This window comes from Oreochromis aureus, linkage group 5, assembly GCF_013358895.1.
Source record: "Oreochromis aureus strain Israel breed Guangdong linkage group 5, ZZ_aureus, whole genome shotgun sequence".
Classification (NCBI taxonomy): domain Eukaryota; kingdom Metazoa; phylum Chordata; class Actinopteri; order Cichliformes; family Cichlidae; genus Oreochromis; species Oreochromis aureus.
In genome coordinates, this window is record NC_052946.1 from 7881128 (window position 1) to 7902709 (window position 21582).

At 38.1% G+C, this 21582-nt stretch overlaps 1 protein-coding gene across 2 annotated transcripts in view; it reads right to left on the reverse strand.

The window, feature by feature from the left end:
- The window catches only part of cntn4 (contactin 4), a 195909-nt gene that overhangs the window by 166876 nt on the left and 7451 nt on the right, over window positions 1–21582 (reverse strand). For both annotated transcript variants that reach the window (XM_039612487.1, XM_031748523.2), the window contains exon 2: window positions 9612–9748. In XM_039612487.1, the coding sequence (XP_039468421.1) occupies window positions 9612–9666 (55 nt within the window). In that variant the 5' untranslated portion in view covers window positions 9667–9748. The remainder of the gene's footprint in view (window positions 1–9611; window positions 9749–21582) is intronic.

A 21582-nucleotide genomic window follows, 5' to 3' on the forward strand; every position in this document is an offset into this window, starting at 1 on the left:
ATTACAGTCCTCACACATAAAGTGTTTTTGTTTTTAATCAGTTACATGATTTGCATGTTCACTCTAACCTGACGGTCATTTACTAACAGAAATAAACAGCTTTCATTGAGTGGACTGGATTTTATTTCACCCTGTGTGCAGTCTTAGTACAGTAGTCTGTGACTCAAAGCCACCATTGGAGTCATCAGGCACTAAAGGAGTCCTGCAGCAGATGGCAAAGACCCCATAGGCTACTGAAGTCAACATCATGGATTCAGTCTGGGATTACATGAAGAGACAGAAGCCACTTAGACGGCACAAATCCACAAACAAACTGTGGCAAATTCTCCAAGATGCACTGGCACTGCACAAATGTTTCATAGGATGTCCTCATCGGGCCGCTGATAATAAACCAAAAGGCCGGACATTTTCAAAATTGCACTATACCATAACATATAGGGTGGTTAATTACTATGAGAATATAGGAGTCTGTAAGTTGATGGTGTACTTGGATTTCTAGTAAATATGCACAGACTAAACATTCTGATTCACACAGTAATTGTGATCTTTAAATAGGATTGTTTACTCCTTCAAATTAAAACTACATTCTTTTTCTTTTTAAGGAAATTTACCTCAAAAGGGACAAAACCTTTACTGTTCTCAGCTGCTGTGTCATCTGGCTCCTTTTCAGATCTTTTATATATATATGAATGAATAAACTTATACTGTCTTTCATGAGTGACTGTTTCAAAAATACTGTAATTACTTATAATTCTTTACATTTAAAAAAAAAATTTCAACGATAAAGAAATTGAAGCGATGCAATCGGCCTGCAAAAAAAGATAAATTAATAAAAAATTAAAATATGAAATGAAGAAATAATTCACTTCTTTGGATGTGTGTGATGCAATTGCACAGTTAATGCTGTGCATTTGGTTCAGTGCATCTACTGTACATGTCTTTGTCACAAGTAAATCCAATTAATCCATGAAGATGGTCAGCAGAACTGGATGTGTGACAGGCTGCGTGGGTTGCTTCCTTCAGCTCACTTCTGTCTTGTCTTGTTTTGCTTTGACACCATGAATCTAAAGTCTACAAGCCTCAGTGGTGACAACAGTGCTGTGTTTCTTTTATGGTTAACACCGACCGACTGAATAAGATGTGGGTGACGTGCACTGTCTATGAATAGTTGAGACCAAACAGAAGTCTTATAATTGCAGACTGTACATAAAAGATGGACGTGTTCACTATGACATCAAGCACTGGCAACTTAAGTCATACTGTAGACGACTGCCTCAAACTGAATATTTTGGCTGCAGACATCACCAGTGAGGGTGGATCTGACTGAGATCTATTGCGAGCTCACAGGAAACACAGTAAAGCGTATCCTGCTTTATGTCCCTCTGAACACTAATGTGGGCCATGATATACAAATATTATTTGAAAGTAGTGATTGAATTGAGACCATAAACTAATCAGGAAAATGTTTACTGAGCTCATACTCCTTCAGTGATGCAATTTTGCTTTGTCTCAGTCGCTGACTGTCACAAGTTATTATTGCAGAGTACATTTAGAAGATGCCAGAACTCTTTGAGTTCGTGAAGTCAAATACTGCTGGTTTGTCAAAGTTGCTGCCACGTTAGAAATACACACAAGGTCTCCATTGGCAATACTCAACCATCATATGATGGCAATACTGAAACGGGTCTCACAACGTTTTACAGCAGGAAATAAAAGGGTACATTTGAACCCAATCTGAGTGAGATTTTCAGCAACTAAGCTAATAAGCATCGAGTCCCGCAGAAAGGAAAGTACAGCCTCTTATATTTCTAAGGTTTTACATGTAAAACCATAACAAAAATCATCTGTTCCTTTCCAGGTTTTAAAATGTAAATGGAAGCTAGGATGAACAGTAGTACAGGACATATGACACTGCATCATTAGTTATTTAACAAGCACTAAGACAAAATGCAGAAGCAGCGTGTAAAAAAAGTAAACACACCGTTGCTGCTTCCGTTGGAATTATGAGTGTAAGGAGCAGCCTGGTGCTGCTAATCAAACGCACTTGATTAACTGATCATCAGCAAGTGTGAGCACCTCTATAAAAGATGGTCAGTCATGCTGTTCGGGCAGTGAGCCATGATCTTGAAGAAGTTTCTGTTGTCACGTATTAGTCTGGGAAGAGTTTTGGGGCCATTTCCAAGCAACAAGTCCATCATAGTGAAAACACACAAGACGGAGTCGTACAGAAAACAGTTACAGGTGTTTTTAAAACTTATTGAACCATGGAGTACATGCATTGCATTTGTTGGCTTAGTTTCTGTTAAATGAATAACACCTTGTAATATCTCATTTGTTGTTCATCAAAGGCAGTATGAATTCTGAATTTTAAACATTTTAGTACCTGCTAAGAAACAGGTGATTTTCTATTGTGATAGGCACAACCTTAGAATTATAATAGGATATGTTTTGTTTTTCACATTACTTTATTTTCCACACTGTTGAACTGCTCCATTAAGGTGAGGTTGTGAAAACTCGGAAGCTTTGAGTACTCAAAGCCGAAAATGTCTTGTTATGGTTTAGTATGCCGGAGCATCAGCCGGAGCTTCCCAGTGCTATTTCTGTGTCAATTTACTTCCACTTTTTTGTTGTCTTTCCTTCTCAGAATCCTTTTGTTGTAGGAAAACATTTCTTGCTTTTCATGCATTGGGCCCATATTTGCATTTTACAACATTGTGCCCATTTAAAAAGAAAAAAAAAAGAAAAACGGTATCTGGAAACAAGCCTCTTTCACTCACAAAGCAAAAATAAGCTTGTGTCCAAAATGCGTAAGGGTGTGCATGTATTGGTATGTGTGTCGCTCTGTGTAAAATACTGAGCCTGCTTGGAAAGACAGTCCCTTTAATCTGCTCTGCAGCGACTCTCAGGGTGAAGAAATCAAGTGGTTCTGAAACAGGACCCCAAAATCACACATGCACAAAAAAAGCAGCTCGATGAAAAATGTGCAAGAGTGCATGAGCAGAAGTAAAGGGCCCTTGCTGCTATCATCATGGTAGAATAAGCTGGGGCAACGAATAGAGAATTAAGATTCTGGATGCACGGCGCAGCAGGACTACGGTGGGGAGAAATCAGACGCTAACAGGGACGAACAGAGAAAAACAAGCTGAACAGCCAACAACGTGTACATACATCAAACACACCCTCCTATCGTAACAGCCCTTCACAATCCCTGTTCCATTTACACAAACTCCACATTATCACAGTGGATTTAATAAGTTGGCCAACAACAGAAAAGCAAAGCTGCATTCGGTTATTGGCTTCTTGGAGTTTAAAGATAAAATACTTCAGGTTTTATAACATCCAGTTCTTTGCCAAACCCACTTCTTCAATCACTCTAAAGCAAACAAAGAGAGTGTTGCAATCAAATTTAAAATCCCCCATTTCATGCTTTTATTTGCAAAGGCCATGTCATTTTAATATTAACAAAACGTCTGAATAATAAGTCCCACTATCAGATACACACACACACACTTTTCAGTCCCATTAGTTGTAAATTTGTACAATCAGCTATGTCACAAATATTAAATTTCACTTGGAGAAAAAAATGTCCCTAACCAACTGTGGACTACAGCTTTTAGCAAACATTAATCAAACAGGAATAAACAGTGCATTTAGTGGGGACTATTTTAATCCACGGATTAGCCACACTTGGCTCTCTGGTGAACATTTACTGCACTGTATGTTTCTCAGAATAAATAAACAAAAACACAGCGCCCAAGTTTATAATTTAAAAAAACAAAAAGCCACCCAGTGCAACAACAGTTTGCTTTACCAGTGTGTTAATAAGATGCAGTGTATCAGGCGTTTACAGCACAGACTTGCTAATAGAATAATACCACTACTATGTTTAGATTATTCATACAGCCTTACATGACAGGACATAAACATGCTTCTATAAAATAACAGGAAAAAAGATGTTTAACAAATATAAACCCCTGTTTTTGAGTCTGAAGATAAGCCCAATAATAGTCACCTATTCAAGACAAAGCTCTTTACCATGCATCGAGGGTTTCATCCCAGGTCCAGCACCCTGACGCTGTATGCTAATTGGAAGGAAAGAGGCTGAGGACTACTGAGTGTCAGAACTACAATCCAGGATGAAACAACAAAGATCCATGAGTACAGCAGGAAGATGGCCACATCTGACCATGTGCTGCAGATTTGTTGGCTGCCCTTTCATGAATGCGAATCTCAACCAAACTCTAACAGTTTGAGATCTGTTGGATTGGGATCTGGTGATGGAGGCCATTTGAGTGCAGTAGAGTCACTGTCTTGTTCAAGAAACCAGTCTAAGATTATTTAAATATTGTAACATGGTTTCATCCTGTTTAAATCAGGATGAAACCATGAAGATGGATGCACTGGTCAGAAAGGGCATAGACATGGTCAGCTACAATATGCAGATAGGCTGCAGCGTTTAGACGATGCTCAGTTGGAATTGAGGTTTCAAGAAAATGAGCCTGTGCAAACTTAACCTCAATTTCCTGTTCGTAGCTGACAGGAGGGGCACACAGTGTGGTCATCTGCTGCTGTAGCCCATCTGCCTCAAGGTTGAATGTGTTTTGTGTTCAGAGATGTTCTTCTGCATACCTCTGTAATGCATAGTTGCCTTGCTACCAGCGTCAAACAATCTATCCATTCTGCCTGTCACAAGACCGAGAGGTCGGTACAAGAACTGGACTCAAGTGCAGGAACCCAGAGCAGAGACAGTGGAACGTTTTACAGTCTTTATTTGTTAAAGTCAAAAATTCAAAGCGTGATAAGGACAAAGACAACAAATCATAGAACGTGAAGTGGTGAGGCCTAGTTAATGTGGTGGATGTTGATTGAGAGGGAGGAATTGGGCCAGCGATGCAGACTGGAACGTGGCAGTTAAGCAGTCACACTGAGGAGAGAGGACAACTGAGTTAGGGAGGTCGTGGAGAAGAGCTCTGTAGATGGTGAGTATGTTGTATAACTTTTCTAATTTGCAGCTGGAGAGAGTAAGCGGTGTGGAAGGGGTGACATGAATCCGGAGTGAGCTGAATATGAATAGGCTGAGATCCAAAGGTTCCTGATGGTGTGCGGTGGCAGGTGAGGCACAGAGTGATTTCCAGGTATCCGGAGTCCAAGAGAGAAGTTTAAGCTTGAGGTTTAAGTCAAGGTGAGTCCAGGAAGTGAGTTGATGATGAACTGGTGCTGAAGGCTGAGGCTTAAATCACTCTGGCTTGAATGCCTGTAATCAGCTCCAGGTATGCGGAACTGCGGAGGATAAGCTGGCCCTGCCCAGGGGCGGATACAAGGTAGACTCAGGAGCCTGATGGAAAATTCCAGCCGCACACCCGGACCATGACGCTGCCGTGACTTCTGATATCAACAAAATATCGATGACAAGATTTACCTTAATGAGCAGCTGAACATGTATACCTAATAAAATGTCCAGCAAGTGTATATATCCCATAGTTAAGGTAGAAGACGGGACTGACAGTCAGAAATTTCAAAGTGAAAAATAACTAAATCACTTTGATTTATGGCAGAATCAAAGAGAAGTGAATCCTCTTGATATTCTCTTTGATAAATAAACACAAATCCAATCCTAATGTCTAATGTGTGCTCAACATCTGAGACCATCTGAAAATCCAGCATTGTGAAAAAGACTTTGCAGAAAATGAGGACTGCGCATTAAGGCATATTTCTAAATTTTCTGCATTAGCAGCTGAGCGCAAACTCCTGCAGTAACATAACTTTACTGCACGACTGTGTTTGGTGGCATTACTAACTTACAAAAACAGATTTGCATAATGCCTTCTGTCCGCTGAGAATTTTTATCAGTCATAGAAAATATTATTAGGAGAAGAATTTGTTCCAGTGTGGTGAAACTACACCTTCTCCAGTCCATGTTATGTGTTCAGCCTCATTCGCCAGGAATGTGTTCTTTTTTTATTACATTTCTGGAAAGTTTGCTTTACCCTTCCTGAACTGCATTTTTCTCACTGCTGTGCTGCATTTCCTAAATATCTACAACAGAAGTGGAGAGCAAAATGCGACAATGACCAATGGTGATAATGGGACAAATGTGATAGAAAACACTGAAGCATTATGCACGAAAAAAAACACCCAGTCTGCTGTCTGCTATTGGCAGGTGACTAATTTTAAAACGTAATTGGATTTTTAGTTTCGACTGGCACATAGCGTGTCTTATTATCAAGCTTTTTATCCATTTGTGCATGAAAAACAAATCTACTTGTAACTCCCCAGGCTGAGGAGTGTACCTAAAGCTGCAATAAACATCTTTATAATTTCTTTCCTCAAGTCTTCACGAGTTTCTCTCTATTCACAAATCCACTCTGCAGCACATGAAAGCCAGCATCTTTAGGTCGGCATATTGTGCATCAGTCTTGTCCTCCATGAGTTTTGTTCCAAAATGATAACTAGGAGAGTTGCTGTGTCCAAGGTTTGGCTTCTAAAAAAAATGCTTTCTGAGGCTTTTCAGCACAGCTGGAAACATATTAACTGCTCAGGGGTCTTCCTTGGCATATCCCTGAAAGATTGTTTAAAGCAAATGTCTCAGTTTTTGAGAATTTTGGAAAGAAGATAAACCAGTTTTAGTCACCGGGTGCTTCTTTCACGGCTATTCTCTGAGGGGTTTTTGTCCTTACATGCCACGGCCCACTCTACAGTTTTAAAGCCTAGGACCCCATTAACACTGCTTCTCCCATGGTGCAAAGCTTCAACTGAGATCTTACAGAATGCAAATGGACTGGCAGCTATATAGCACTTTTCTAGTCCTACTGACCACTTGAAGCACTATAAGCTACATCTGATCCTAGCACGCTTTATTCTCTGCACTTGAAGCACTTAGTTTACCTCCCATTCATGGCCAATTTAGAGCCATCAGTTAACCTAACATGAATGTGTGTGTTTGAGTTTGAAACTACCTGCCTGGGCATTTCTCTGTGGAGTTTGCATGTTCTGCCTCATGTTCTGCTGCGAGGCAACAGTGCTAACCACTGAGACAATATGCAAACAAAATTATCTGAATACAGGACAAATAATCATATGTAGAGAGGAGTGCACTGTTTTTTTCTGTTTCAAAAAGCTAGAAAAATTGAGCTGTTGTAACACCCCTACAGTTTTCATGCAGACCTAGAATTACTGCTCAGTATCTCAGAGAAATACATTTAAATGTTGAATAGCTCTATAACGCACAGTTTACATCAATATGTGCTAAAAACAGGCTTGACAAAAAAAGTTCATAGGTCGGTTGTGTGGCGTCAACTTGTTTAACCATGCTCGGAAAGTCTGTAATATCAACTAATTCTGTTAATCATTGTGCAACTGCAGTGATGGATGCTGAAGTCCCACTAGCTTCGTTTAGTTAGTGACACTAATTATAAGTCTGCAGATGCAGACAAATTATTGCGAAAAAAAGAAATAGAAAAAAAGACAATGTCAGAGTTCTTCATATGGAAGGTTAGTCCATTAACCACATGACACACTTTAGGTTTGACACAAAGAAAGGAAAAATGATGCAGTGATGAGTGGAATTTGGTCTAGTACAACTATGTGCTGGTACTTATGTCAACGAACACAAGATTATTCTGTCAGTCTAGTATCTTTGTCCACAGGTAGACAGAGATACATCTTATCTTATGTTTCTGCTATATGAGACTATAACTGTTAGGACAGTACGGTTAACAGGACCTGTGGAACACATGTGGGACTTTATGATGGGATTCATGGGGAAAATTTGATTCTTGTAAGTGCATAACAAAATAACGTTATGTGGGCGCCCTTGAGGTATGAGCTCCACGAGGATTCTCCTGCACACTGACCAGTAATCACCAGCTGTCTGCAGCGAGATCATGTGGGATTGTTAGACCTACAATAAGATGAGCAGTGACACGTGTTAGCCCTGCAAGGGCAAATGCAATGTAGCTCAAGGTTCCTTTAAACAAATCTGATAATCACATGTGTAAGGTAAGGAGTTCACAACAGGCTTAATGTGTGTTGAGTAATGAGAAGGCGAGTTTCACAGAGCACAGACCTCATCACTGGGGCCTTTTCTTCATCTTTATTCCTGTAATACCTGTTGATTAAACACTCTGAGTGATTCCTCTGGTGCTCTCTGGTGACCCCTGCTATTTGTAAAGGAGACAAATTAAAGTCCTCCATCAAAATGTGATCAATGCCAGAGAGCCTCTAGGTGAAATGGGCACCACGGTGTAATGAAGCTATAACTCAACTTTAGTGCATTCTAAATGAGTGATGGACATCTGAGAGTACCGAGGAAGGATTTCCTCATAGCCTCTTTTACATGTCAACATGAGAAATTAACCTAATTTCAATATTCTTTTACAGCACTTCTTTTACAAAATAATTACTGGTGCTACAACATTTCAAGTATTTTTTATATATATATGTGTTGAGTGATTAATTCACTTGTTCACTGAATTCGTGATTGAGTGGTGAATTACTGTAAAATGTTAGATCAATTTCATGCTCTCAGATTAATCCGGGTAACTCTGTAATACTTGACAAAGTAAATTAGATCATAGGAGGCTAACTGAAACAGATCTCACACTCGACTTTTTTTTTTTTACTATTGGAAAACGAACAATTATGCGTTTGGGAAAAGCAATATCCTGCTCACATCTCATTTCATAATGAAATAAAATAGAAACGTGTTAGTAAATGTTTCCTTTACAAAAACAGATATCATAGAACAGATGCTCCACAACTAGCGGTGTAAACCTTGTTGTGTTATTGTGTGTTTGTAGTGTTCCAAACACAAACACCAGTTTATCCACTGGTGGACAAACTATGCAACATCAACACTCATATTGTACCACGGTTGAAGGGTGTTTCTCCCACCTCTTTGTTAGTTTTTTTAAAATTTGAATTTATCAGCTAAATATTATTGTCAAAATGTTCTTTATGTTTGTTTTTCTGTCTGTTTTTTTGCATATAGTTATATTAATTATGCAATTTAGTGACAATATTCAATAATTAAATTCTGAGGTCTGATATAATCAAACAGATTTAGGAAGCCTTATGCTGACATCATATATTCCTCACTGCATGGCTTCTTTATTTTTTCGTCTTGACATGTTTTTATATTGGCTGTCTCGAGGTGGGGGTTTAGCAAAACTTTAGATTTGTGGCCGTTTTACACTCTTGATAAATTTCACCCTTCTTTGTGATCTGTGAAGCTAAGTTAAACTGAACATTTTCATTTCCACTTTAATGCGGTACACTCCACTCATTCAAATTCAGCGTGATATTGCTAACCTTTTGTGAGTGCCAGATACAATACTGAGAAAAGGCTGAAACGCAATATTGCCAGTGATTGGAGGTCTTTAGCGGACCAGGGCTTACCTTGAAAATAATGTCCTCGTTGAATGGATTCTACAGACATATTATTTTAGATCTGTGAGAGAAATTATGTTTGCTTATGGCTAATCTACTTGAAGCTATTCCTTTCTAAACTACAGCTTTCATACTGGCGCTTGCCCCAAATACATATGAATAAGACTCAGACTTCACAAAGGCAGCTTTGGCATGCATCAAAAGTTCTTAATAAGATACTTTACCTGCAAGGCACCCCATAAGTGACTGCAGCAGCAGCAGTTTCCATAGCAACATCATCTTCAATTTTGTAGGGTCAAAGTAGTCTCACATCCAATCACAAATGTATGGAATCCGATTTGCACCTTTCTGGTTTTCCAATCTGTAGAAGAAGGAATAGGTGAGATGAGTTGAAAGTAAAGTTTTCGTTAGCAAGTAGCCTTTCCCCACTCAGCATACTCATTTCACAAGGTTTGGAACTACATGCAGGAACGTACAACTGAAAGAACATAATACATACTAATTATGAACTATGTTATAGTTTATCAAGTAAACCCAAATCTTTCACTGCGTGTCTAAAGTTCACAGTAAACTCCTGGTTCAAATTTCATGGAAGTTGAGCAGCAGAAAAAAACAAAGCATCTAGTTTTCAGTTCAGTGTGTGTGCGCGTGCTTGTGTATGTATTTCCGTATCTCCAGCGACACTCGTGACATCTACTTTCAAGTCAGTTTAAAAGCAAAGCCACAGCTAAAACTTTTCATAGTATTGTTCTTCTTTGAAGCCGCACAGCTTTCATGCTCAAAAAACCCCAGTGCCGAGCCAAAAGACAGAAAATGCTGAAACGCTGGAAAACGCTGAAGAATTTCACAGTTGTGTGCTTTTCCCTCAACAGAGACAATATCTCTCCGGAGTGAGAATTAAAACTGGAACGTTTGGAGAGTGTCAGCAAGATTCAAGCTGCAGTAAAGTGGTGGTGGTGCTGGTGGTGGTGCTGGTGAAGGAGTGGTGGTGGTGGTCGAGATTTATGAATGAAAACACTGTCACTACTTATGCTAGCTTAAGTCACTAAAGACTTTTGCTGCACAAATCACTTTGTTTCTCTAAGTTACACCCAATCTGAAACTATTTTGAGCTGTTTTGATAACTGTGCAGCCCTCTCACACTGAATACACTTTAAAGATCTTCTATCTGATAATGTTACAATAATGTCATATTCAGTATTTAGCACTGTATTGTAAAGATTGCTGTTTACAGCCTCTATATTAAAAGAGTTTCATTGTTCAGAAAACGTCTGTATGCATACACATGCGTATCATTGTTACTTATAATAAAAGATGCTGGGCACTAACACTTAGTACAATTACTACAAAAGGCAGATTTTTTTTTGACTAACACTGTTTTCTGTGTCTGTGCCGTTACGTAGCCATAGTAACAATGATGGGAGCAAAGGGGAACGCAACAAATCTGAAAAGTGAGGAGGTCTACGTGGATAGATGGCTGTTCCTTTCAAAATCATAAAGAGCATTTTTTTTAATGTAAGCTCATTACTATGGCTATGACAAGCGATGTCCAGCTAAAGATAGAAACATTTCTTTCACATTTATTTACATCATGAAGTTGTATATTTAGTAAGGAATAAGCTATATCTGCTTTCTCATCCTTCATCTCCATTTATCTTTGTGTGATTTGTAATGTAAAATTTTATTTGTCACCTTTGTTTTCCCATGATGTAACATTTACATCACTCAAAATTTCCTGTTACTTTCTTGCCTGCACACATACTCCAAACCAATCAGCACCTATTGTAGCACCTGTTTTGTTTTTTTTTATCATTCTTTTCTGTTAATTTTCTGGCTTCCAGGCTGTCTGTTATCCCCCCCTCTCCTCCACCTAATGTTGTCTCAGTGTCTCAGCCAACATCTCCATCAACCATCTGCTTACTCTGATAAACTCCAGGGGTCCAGCTACTATCTCTATGATGTTGCTTCTGATTAGGGTCCAAAAGAACTTAAATGTAAGTTAAAATAAATAAATCGATTTATTTTAAATGAATTCACTTCATGGAACCGAGGTAAAACAAATTTTACTCTGTATTATTGTTTTGTTGGGTTTTGTGTTGCCCATCCTTCATCCCGTCACTTCCAATAACGTTTAAGGATCTTAAAAAACATTGTAATTGGTTTGATTAAAATAATAAATTCTCCTAAATATGTTGGCTATGACGGTAGTAACAATATAACTTCCATGTCAATACATGCTGTATGAATTTGGTCTTGTTCAAAAGGAAATTCATAATAAAAACCCCCCAAAAGGACAGGATTCATTAGGTAAATTGGCTTTAAACAATACTGTTCACCAAAGCAATGTATATTGATTGTGTTGGAGAATTTGTTGTTAGTCTTTGTTCACACTAATTTCCTGGCTTCTGCACCCTCAACCTGCCAATATGCATTAACACCCTTTGAAGCTGCTAGCAATGTCTATCCTGCACCTGTGTGCTCATCGCATGCAGACACATCTTGTTGCACTAGGGAACATGAAACACAAATGTATTACTGTTTTTATTTTTTCAATTAAAAAAAATATAGGTTACCGTTCTTCAAAACACTGATTTTCAGGACCACCGGCTTTACAAACTACAATTCTCTGTTTCTGGGCTGCATATTAAAATGCTTTTTTAACTTTGCAGCTAAATTGATAGGCATTTGGTTTAAAGGGGTTGTTGAATAAAGCACAATGTAAATAGGGCACAGCGAAGGGAGACAGATTTATCCTGTTTGCTTGCAACTCTGAGGAAAGAATACAGAATAAGTTTTGCAAGAAATGTCAGAGGCTGCCTGTGGAAAAGCTCCACTGTTGTAAGAATTAAAGCAACACAGCCGGTTAAGAAGTGAAATCTACCTTTTGCAGAGCTCCTCCAGGAAAAAAAAGGCATTAATCTTTTGTCTCCTGGGTAAAATATATTTAGAACTGAGGTGTGTTTGACACAAACCTCTCCAAAATTACAACTATTTGTGTAATTTTGCCATTACAAAGGAGCACAGAAGAACTCTGTTTTGCCACCCCTGCTGTGATTCAATATAGACGGCACAAAGTTTTAAAACACAGTCAGGAAAAGTGAGACAAAACCACTAAAAAAACCAAAACAGGCACACGAAACTGTTTGAGTAGGCCACGCTCTCATTAATCTCAGATTCTCTACCTTCCAGCTCTGTCTCCTGTCTACACCTACAGAAAAGAGGTCTTTTATCTCCATACATCATATAGAGGGTTGTCAGGATGTGTCTTGGGTACATCAGTGGTATAAGGCTGTGCCTCATCCTAGAGAACATTTTTTTGCATTTTAATATGCTCTCTTATAAAACCACCAAGCCATGTGTCTATTAAGCTAATGCATTTATTTGTGGTGATGCTTTCCTCAAAAAATTTTACACCAGCGTTAATTTGCAAGCGCAAAACATTTAGCATGACGACATATAAGAGTGCAGTTCAGCAACACATCTAACCGCACAGCAGCTTTCACTGGTGAACGCCGAGGGAACACTACAACAATCAACCAAACAGTAAAGGGTGTGTGTTAAGGTCACTTTAAAGAACAACAGACAAATGCAGTGTTGTGTTCCTACATCATAAATAGCTACAACCTATGAAGAACCACATTTGTGAGCTGCAGCAGAGACAGTGAACAAATGTAGGGCTGTGCAAAAGAGTCACATGCTGGGTCATCTCTGTGGTTTAGAACAGCGGTCCCCAACCTTTTTTGCGCCACGGACCGGTTTATGCCCGACAATATTTTCACGGACCGGCAATAAGGTGTCGCGGATAAATACAACAAAATAAAACTAGTGCCGGTTCCGAAAAAAAGAAGATTTATTCATAACACACGTGAAAAGACCCCGGAAAACCGAGTTAACGATAAAAACGATAACAAAATAACGCTGAAAACCGATAAAAACCCTGAAAACCATACATTTCACACATGAGCCTCAACTCTCGCGGCCCGGTACCAAACGACTCACGGACCGGTACCGGTCCTGGGCCCGGGGGTTGGGGACCGCTGGTTTAGAAGCCCTTCGGTTACGATCAGTTGTTTTTCCCCAAGTCTAAATGTTGTTTGGATCTAAAAAGTACATTCACTAACATTTGTTTATTGTGTAAGTAAAAAAATAGCTTCAGTGAAAATACATTTTCTGTTGAAAATTTGTTGGTCATTAAATGCACACCTGTGGTTGTTTGTGGCACACAGTCTCTTTTTCCCAGTCCTGAATCTTTGTCTTTACTAATGTTCTGATATGAATTACAGAACGCTGGATGAAAACTAAAAAAAGGCCAACACAGTTGTTGTGTTGCAGTGTGCTTAAATCCAGACACAGTTATATCGAAGTGTGTCCTGTAGGTTTACCATCACAGTAAGGAATCCAGTTTTGCTTGCAACTTGTCATAACCTGATACCTGCCCTGAAGTCACATTTTCGGGGTATGACCAAGCACTTTTATATGATGTGTTAGGAGTTACCTGAGTAGATAAAGGCTTTGGAGTTGTATTACCGGTTTATTTAATACAATATTTTCTCCATTGCTCCATTAATACATGGTAGTTTGGTCTGAGACTGTGCCTTAGGCAGCAGACAATGACAATTTAGACATATCAGACCAATCACTCAAAAGCAGACTCAAAGAATGTAAAATATATGGAAAAAGACAAATCCAGGGCACACACTGAATGGCAGAATGAACTTATTCCTGAAGGAGGAGCATAGGAAGTTTTCCACGTCAGATTTCTAAATGTAGAAATCAGAAGGTCTTTTAAGCATGCACAAGTGATTAAACGAGAAAAAAAAGTCTGTAACTCAATGGATAAACCAGTATTTCATCTACATGTAGTAGAAAAGCAATTTTACATTGGACGTTTAGGCATTTTAATAGCAACCTGTCACAAAAACACATACTTTTTTTACAATTTCTTTAGTTATACCTGTGAAAAAGCCCACCGATAACACAGTTTGACAGCTATAAACAGTACTTTTTGCAACAAAGTGATTCCCAAGAAGCTACTAGCGACAACCTTGTAATATCTCGGGATGTTGTCCAGTGTATCCTTTAAAAGTTTGAGGAAACTAGATAAGTGGCAACCCTAAAAAGCATCTACAGTAGAAGACATAAAATAATGATGATGTATCTGGTCCTTCAGTTGATCTACTATTCACCAAAGCCTGATTGGAAGGGTGGCTGTCAAGAAGCCATTAAGTAAGACAAACATGAAGAAAAAAGCTGAGGTATACCAGATTACACAACAGGTTTTATGGACCAAATTCTCATCAGTATGTTTGCAAGGATCAGGAGAGAGGTACAACAGTGAGCATTTACAGCCACAGTAAAACATGGTGGAGATTTGGCCATGGTTAAGGACTCAACACAGAAAAGTACCGTCAGGCTTTGACTGAAAAACACAAATAGAGCTACAGACTGGAATCCCCTGAAGCCTGATCGCAACATTAACAAAACAAAAAACGTTGTGTAATATCATTCATGAATCCTGATGAACAATTCCTGAAGACTTCCTAAAGAAATGACAAGATCACCTGAAAGAGTTGAGGCTGTGTTGAAGAATAAACGTTGTCATACCACATGTTAACTTTCCAGATTGTAAGAATTGTACAAAGTTTTTTCCCCCTTATATTCTGTATTTCCATAAATGCACTTTTCTATAAATGAATGCACCTTTTTCACATTTTACTAGCAAGATATAGAGAAGTTAGAGGTGGAGCAAGCCTTTTGCACAAGCATGTACTTCTCACTTCCGGTATGCTTGAAAGGAATTCGAGTATTTCTCCTTACTCATTTATAGGTCTTTTTTAATTTGTTTGCTTTTTGATAGAGATTATACTAATGTGCATCTTTGTGGAGTGCTTCAAAAAGTCCTGTTACAGTTCACAGAGCATACTCATACTCACAGAACTGTCGTTACTCTCAGTAACTTAGTTTTCTTCCAGTTTATTAAAGGCAGTTGTTACAGTATCAGCGTCCAGGTTTGGCTCTCTCCACTCTTTTCAGCTCGACCTGATAAAGCACCCCAGCAGCTAAAGATAACACTACTGAGCGCTTCACAAACTTGCCCCTGCCTATTGTTGCTGTAATCTATTTGGTTTCTTGATACCAAGGAAAAGGAAGTTGATAAATGATCTGGCTACACAGAGCGTACCGAGCTGTGATTAACAAAGGTAGTGGTTAGGCTTGCAGAGATTAACCAGTGCTTGTCATATTACAAATGTGACTCTCTGTCTTTTGCTCTAAATTCAAAGCATCTAACAAGCAAAAGCAATAATGGAGGAAGGAAATGGAAAAAGGTTGACAGATTGTTTTTTTTAATCCATCCATTTCTTCCCTGTGCCAAAATGGCAACTGTATTAGCAATAACAGGACTGCTTCCAGTATCTACTCTAAGATTCCTGTCACCATTACTGCTACCACTCCTCTTGTTACTAATACTGTGGGTGCTACGAATTAAAAAGTAATTATAATTTGCATATATTAATCGTTTTGTAATGCTGATATTCCCTGACTCCCTGCCATAATTTGCAGTTGGGCTCTATAACCACTCAAGGATCAGATTTCATAGATGTAATGTACTGCAGCTGCTTTTGGTAAAGGGAAATGACTGATGATGCTTTGGGGCATTAGAGGAGGAGACAATCAATGTATTCAGTCAGTAACAAATGACCAGAAAATTGAAAGATTTTCACCCCTCATGCAGTTAACAGCGTATTAAAATTAGAAGTGTTTATAACAACATGACACTCTGGTGTCACAGTCCGGCGTTTGTTTATAACAGTAAGTTCGCACCAGCACCTTTTTGCAAATACACAGTAGTAATTATAAACGGCATTAGCAACCTGCTGCTAGAAATCTGCGAGCAAATGAATGATACATTTGTTTTGAATTGGACTCTGTCCTCTCAGAGTACCACTCAGTTATTATTTTGGCTGTATGAGTGCAGCAGGGGCACAGATCTTTAAATCTTCATCCCCTTACCACACTGGTTTCCACTCCAAAGTTTGGCAACGCAGAGAGCAGTCCAAAATCAGTCTACTGCAAATGCTTGTTCCAAAAGGCAACCGATGTCTTTGTGCAGGCAGAGCAGAATCGTACCTTGGATTAAATTAGCTTTGGGAGGAGATAACACGTTTGGTTAATGTACTGCACTGGTCCCAGGAGATCCATCGTCCAGTGATATCAGGGCGGAGAGCCAAACAGAACCAGAGGTGATCAAAGGAGCAGCTCTGCTATAAGACAGGTCTATCTACAACTCAGTTTGTAACACCTGTAGAGAAGGCAGCTACATTTATTAGGCGCTCATGTGTTGTGGCACGCAATAGGCGGATGCTGGTTTTGTGACAATCCCGACACAGCTAGAGCATAAATATAAGCTATTTGAAGTCAGAATACACAAGCTTTCATGAACAGTCTTCTCATGCTTGCATGCTGTGCAAATAGCACAAAGCATTGAGAGTCGTGTGCTTCTGACCTGTTCTGAAAACACGGGCAAGATAAGCACAGATATCTACTGTCACCGACTACAGTGCAGCATCATGAAAGGAAGGTTGTTGATTCCATAAATGTGTAAAACTCTTAGAGATGACTAATATTTTACTTATATCTTTAGAGGTAGCTTTAAAGATCTTAAATAGCTTATTTAGTTACAATATATCTAAAATGCAAATTCATTCAACAAAATAGTACAAAATTAATGAAGCTATTTAATATTTAAGTTGAAAAATCACCGAAATTTTACTTAATAATGCACAGACCAACTGCAATTCATTAGTTTTATTTTACATTTTAAATGGATTTTACTTAAAATGGTATCATGTACAATATTAATATAAATGTTATCATTTGTATGCATTTCACCAGAGGTAGCTTAAAGCACCCATAAACACCTAACAGGAAGAAAATAAATAACTAAACATTGTGACTCTTTTAGCTAATATTTCAATTTTTACTTAATGGTATCAGACTGGGAATTTTATTGAGTTGAAGCTTTGATAGAGAATCCTGATTGTCCAAAGGCAGAATGACAAAAACAGACAGCACTTCAGATTTATTTACATTAATAAATCAGTTTTTAAAAAATATATTCACATATGTTTTTCAGATTTCTTAAAAATAAGCAGTTTCCTATATTAGTGCTTGATCGCCAAAGGAGAACACATTTATTTAGACATTTTTAAGTTATTGCAGCCCAGATCCTTTCCTGCACTCAGTGAGCCAAAAAACACAAAGGAAAACATACAAGGATGTGTTTGAATGAAAACCAGTAAACGAGCAAGAATGAAGAAGAGTAAAGCCGCCACAATGTCAGGCTTGCATGGATTCTTGCAGTATGCACAGCTGCAGGAAAATGTTTGCAAACCGTTAGACGTTTATTTGTGCCATAAATATCGATAAAGACAAAATGTTACAGATAACGAGTCAATCATATTAGACTTGGCCATTACAAAAAATATTAGACTTGAAAAATGGTTCAGTATTACAAGTTGTGGTACCCACCATAAAAACGTGCATTTCTCACTTTTTCTCAACATGAGTTGGGCCCATTTATTTTAATCATCACTTATATAAAGGAAACTGTAGGGTTTGCTTTAATGACTGAAATTTACAGCACATACAAAGATGTATGATGCATTCACTGAAATTGTTTTAATCAAAAAGCAGAAGGTTTGCAGTTCATTAAAGGAGGAATAAAGCCACATGAGTGTGTTTGACAAATGAGTGCCAAAATAGGGGCATAAGAGTGAACAGGAATAGTAATGTGCTTGCTAAGAGGATGCTGGTTTACACTGATAATTGTCATTTACTTTTCATTTCTGTTTTAGAGCTTTTAACCAGTGGATATGGCATTTCTTTACACCGTCTGTTTTTTGTCATTGCTTCGAAAGATTTGCTCAGCTCTAATGATTTGAGAAGTAGAGTTAAAATTGAAGAAAAGCATCTTAGTATTGGGTCTGAGTGTCTTTATGGTAATGTTATGATATGACAGCATGATATGAAGTGTAAATTAATACAAAGAACAGCTGTGCACGCAGACCACAGAAGGACTCTCTTGGTTTTGGATCACCCTACTGTACGTCAGCAGGACGAACAGTTTTGTGTGATTCCCTGTAAACGAACTTTGGCAAAAATGAAAATAAATAAATAAACAAACAAAACATTTACAATTCACTGACATGACTTAACAGTAGGTCTTAGAGGTTCTTGTAGAGTAATCATAAAATGGACACCAGCAACTTTGTTGTGGAAATAATGTACATATGTCACAGGCTTGATGAGTCATAATTTTTACAGTGTACTTGCTCGATGTGGTTCTGTGAAGTCTGGGTGCAGGTCTGGTGGTGATAAAGCTAAACTGTGACAGCCCTACAAAGCAGCTTGCTGCTGTGTATTCACATCACTGCTGGTGTGGGTGGTAAGTTCGGACAGTTTGGAACTGACGAATTACTTTTCTAAACTGTATCACCTGCCAAGTGCCAGCTCGCTATTGAGAAATCATCTAGGAGAAAACTGAAACATTTATTTTAAGATGTGTAAAATAAAATATATAAAATGTCTAAAACCATTATTTGATTTGATTTTTCATTTTCACTCAGGAAAAAACTAAAAGTAACCTCTGGACATATTATTGAAAAAAATCATCAACATTAGAAAAAACAAAAAACCTAAAAAAACCCGTCATCAAAATATGTGAAAGGTTCTCTGAAATAAGGACATAAAAAACCTTCCACTTAGATTAAAATCACACTGTTACTCTAAATACACTAAATACAGTAACGTGGCCAACAACACATTTTGTAATATGATCTAAATCCAATCTCACTGAATGTATAGCTCAAATAAAACATGGAAATTATGGATCTTAGTAACATTTGTGCTTTAATATATTATAGCTTTCATAGTATATCATACAAGATATTAAGCAGGGTTATCAAAAAATTAATACTCATATACTAATGGATGCTAAAAATATATATTAATACTAGATTTGCAGCTGCGCTGATACCAACAGTATGATCTCCACCTCCTCCAGCTGACACAGATCCTCACACAGCACTGCTGCAGACAGGCCATCACACAGCCCCTCCCCTCACTAGCAGCCGAACACATTAACAGCAAACTTGGTGAAACATTTTAAATACTCACACTCCGTCTTCATGAAGAATTCGAAGAGGTCAGTAAAGCTTCTGTTTCAATAACATTAAAATATAAAACACTATTAGTATTTACCCACATTAGCAATCTGTTCTCCTTAAACGTAGCAGCTAGCAGCTATGGCTAACAATAAAACGCTAACATTTATACTGATGCTAGGCAGCAAAGGTAACCAGTCCTACCCATCTGTAATGTTTATAGACAGTGTTCATTTTTCAGGATAACATAATTGTTTCTAAAAAAGTCAACTAGACATAAACAGTGCCAGCAGCTAAAAAGGGTGCCAAGTCCCGAGAAGCATAGAGAGTAAATAGAGCTGTAGTAGAATACATTTGAACAGACCTGTAAAAAAAGCACAAAAAAAGCCTCATGCTGCCTGTGGTATCACAAGTAGCACCGAATATTTTCTTCTACATTTCAGAGTTGGTTGTTCTAGAGCCTGTCAAAGCTGACATAGGGCAAGACACAGGGGATATATAACAGGCTATCACAGAGACACACACAACTGTTCACACTTACACATCAGAACCACCAATTACCCTGACATGCATGTTTGGACTGTGGGATGGATGTGGACCATCCCAGGACCTTCTTGCTGTGAGGCAATAGTACTAACCACTACACCACGGTACAGGGTTGTATTCATAGTGAGTATAAACTCTAATCTGTACAGTGCAGCAAAAGCTAAAAAACAATGTGACTGGTTAGGGTGAAAGTTACATCTAAAATCATGTCTCAAAGACTTTAGAGAGAATATGAATACACTAAAATATATATATGGATAATACAACATGCGCTGTTGACATAAAGACTAAAGGAACAGGATCTGGAGTGACCATTAAAATATGGACAGATTTATTTATTTATTTTGCATTTGTTATCCAATAGACATGGAGTCCTGTTCCTTTTTTCTTACTTACTTTCTTTCTTTGTCTTTCTTCCCACTTAATGTCCTTGGTATATATAAATGAAGCAGTTGATTGCACTTTGATACAGTGACTAAATAATCTAATTTATCTGAATCACAGACATCTGGTCTGATAAACAAACAGTGCTTTTCTGGAATGCCTAATTATTTCATTTGAGAAGTAGATGAGATTTTGAATACCTGCGCTTTGCAACATCTGCAGTTCTCTCCAAATTTAGCTGCTCCAAACGAAAATGACGGGTTTTTTTTCTTAGACGTAAGAGTGCTCATTAGGACACTGTTTCCTCTTGGTATACAAGTTTGGAAAATTACTTAAGAAACTTAAATGAGCCACAAAATGAAAGTAATGATAATGAATTAAGATGACACATCACAGTTTCCTTATTTAACAGCTGGAAAACATCCACTGACCAACTTCATCTTATGTCTATGAAATAATTGGCACATTAACATTATACTCAATATCTGTTTTGTTGCAAGAAATTCATTTGAAATACTTCTCTGTGCATGCGGGTGAAAGAGTGTTATGTAACCCTGACTGATTAGGTTAATTCAGAAACATTTATATTCATGTCAAACCAAACAAACAATGGATTCTGGCACCAAAATGTTTTTCTTTGTGAGCATTCTTCAGTAGCTTTTTGGCACCATTATGTTTCCAGGATCTTCAACTTACAATACAAAGAGCCTTGACGTGACTGTTGTTGTAATTTGTCGCTAAATAAATAACATTTAATTGAATAAAACAAGCAGGGTGTCCTTGGGTTGGTATTTGGAGTAAGTTGTATTATCTTACTAGCAGACACACAATACATATTTATATTTTCTGTTAGTATTGTATGTTATAGCAGCAGTCCCCAACCTTTTTTGCGCCATGGACCGGTTTATGTCAGACCGGCCTTTAAGGTGTCGCGGATAAATACAACAAAATAAAACCAGTACTGGTGCAAAAAAAAGAAAAAGAAGATTTATTCATAACAAACGGGGAAAGACCCAGGGAAACCGAGTTAATGCTAAAAACGCTAAAAAAAATAACCATAAAAACCCTGAAAACCATAAATTTCACACCCGAGCCTCAACTC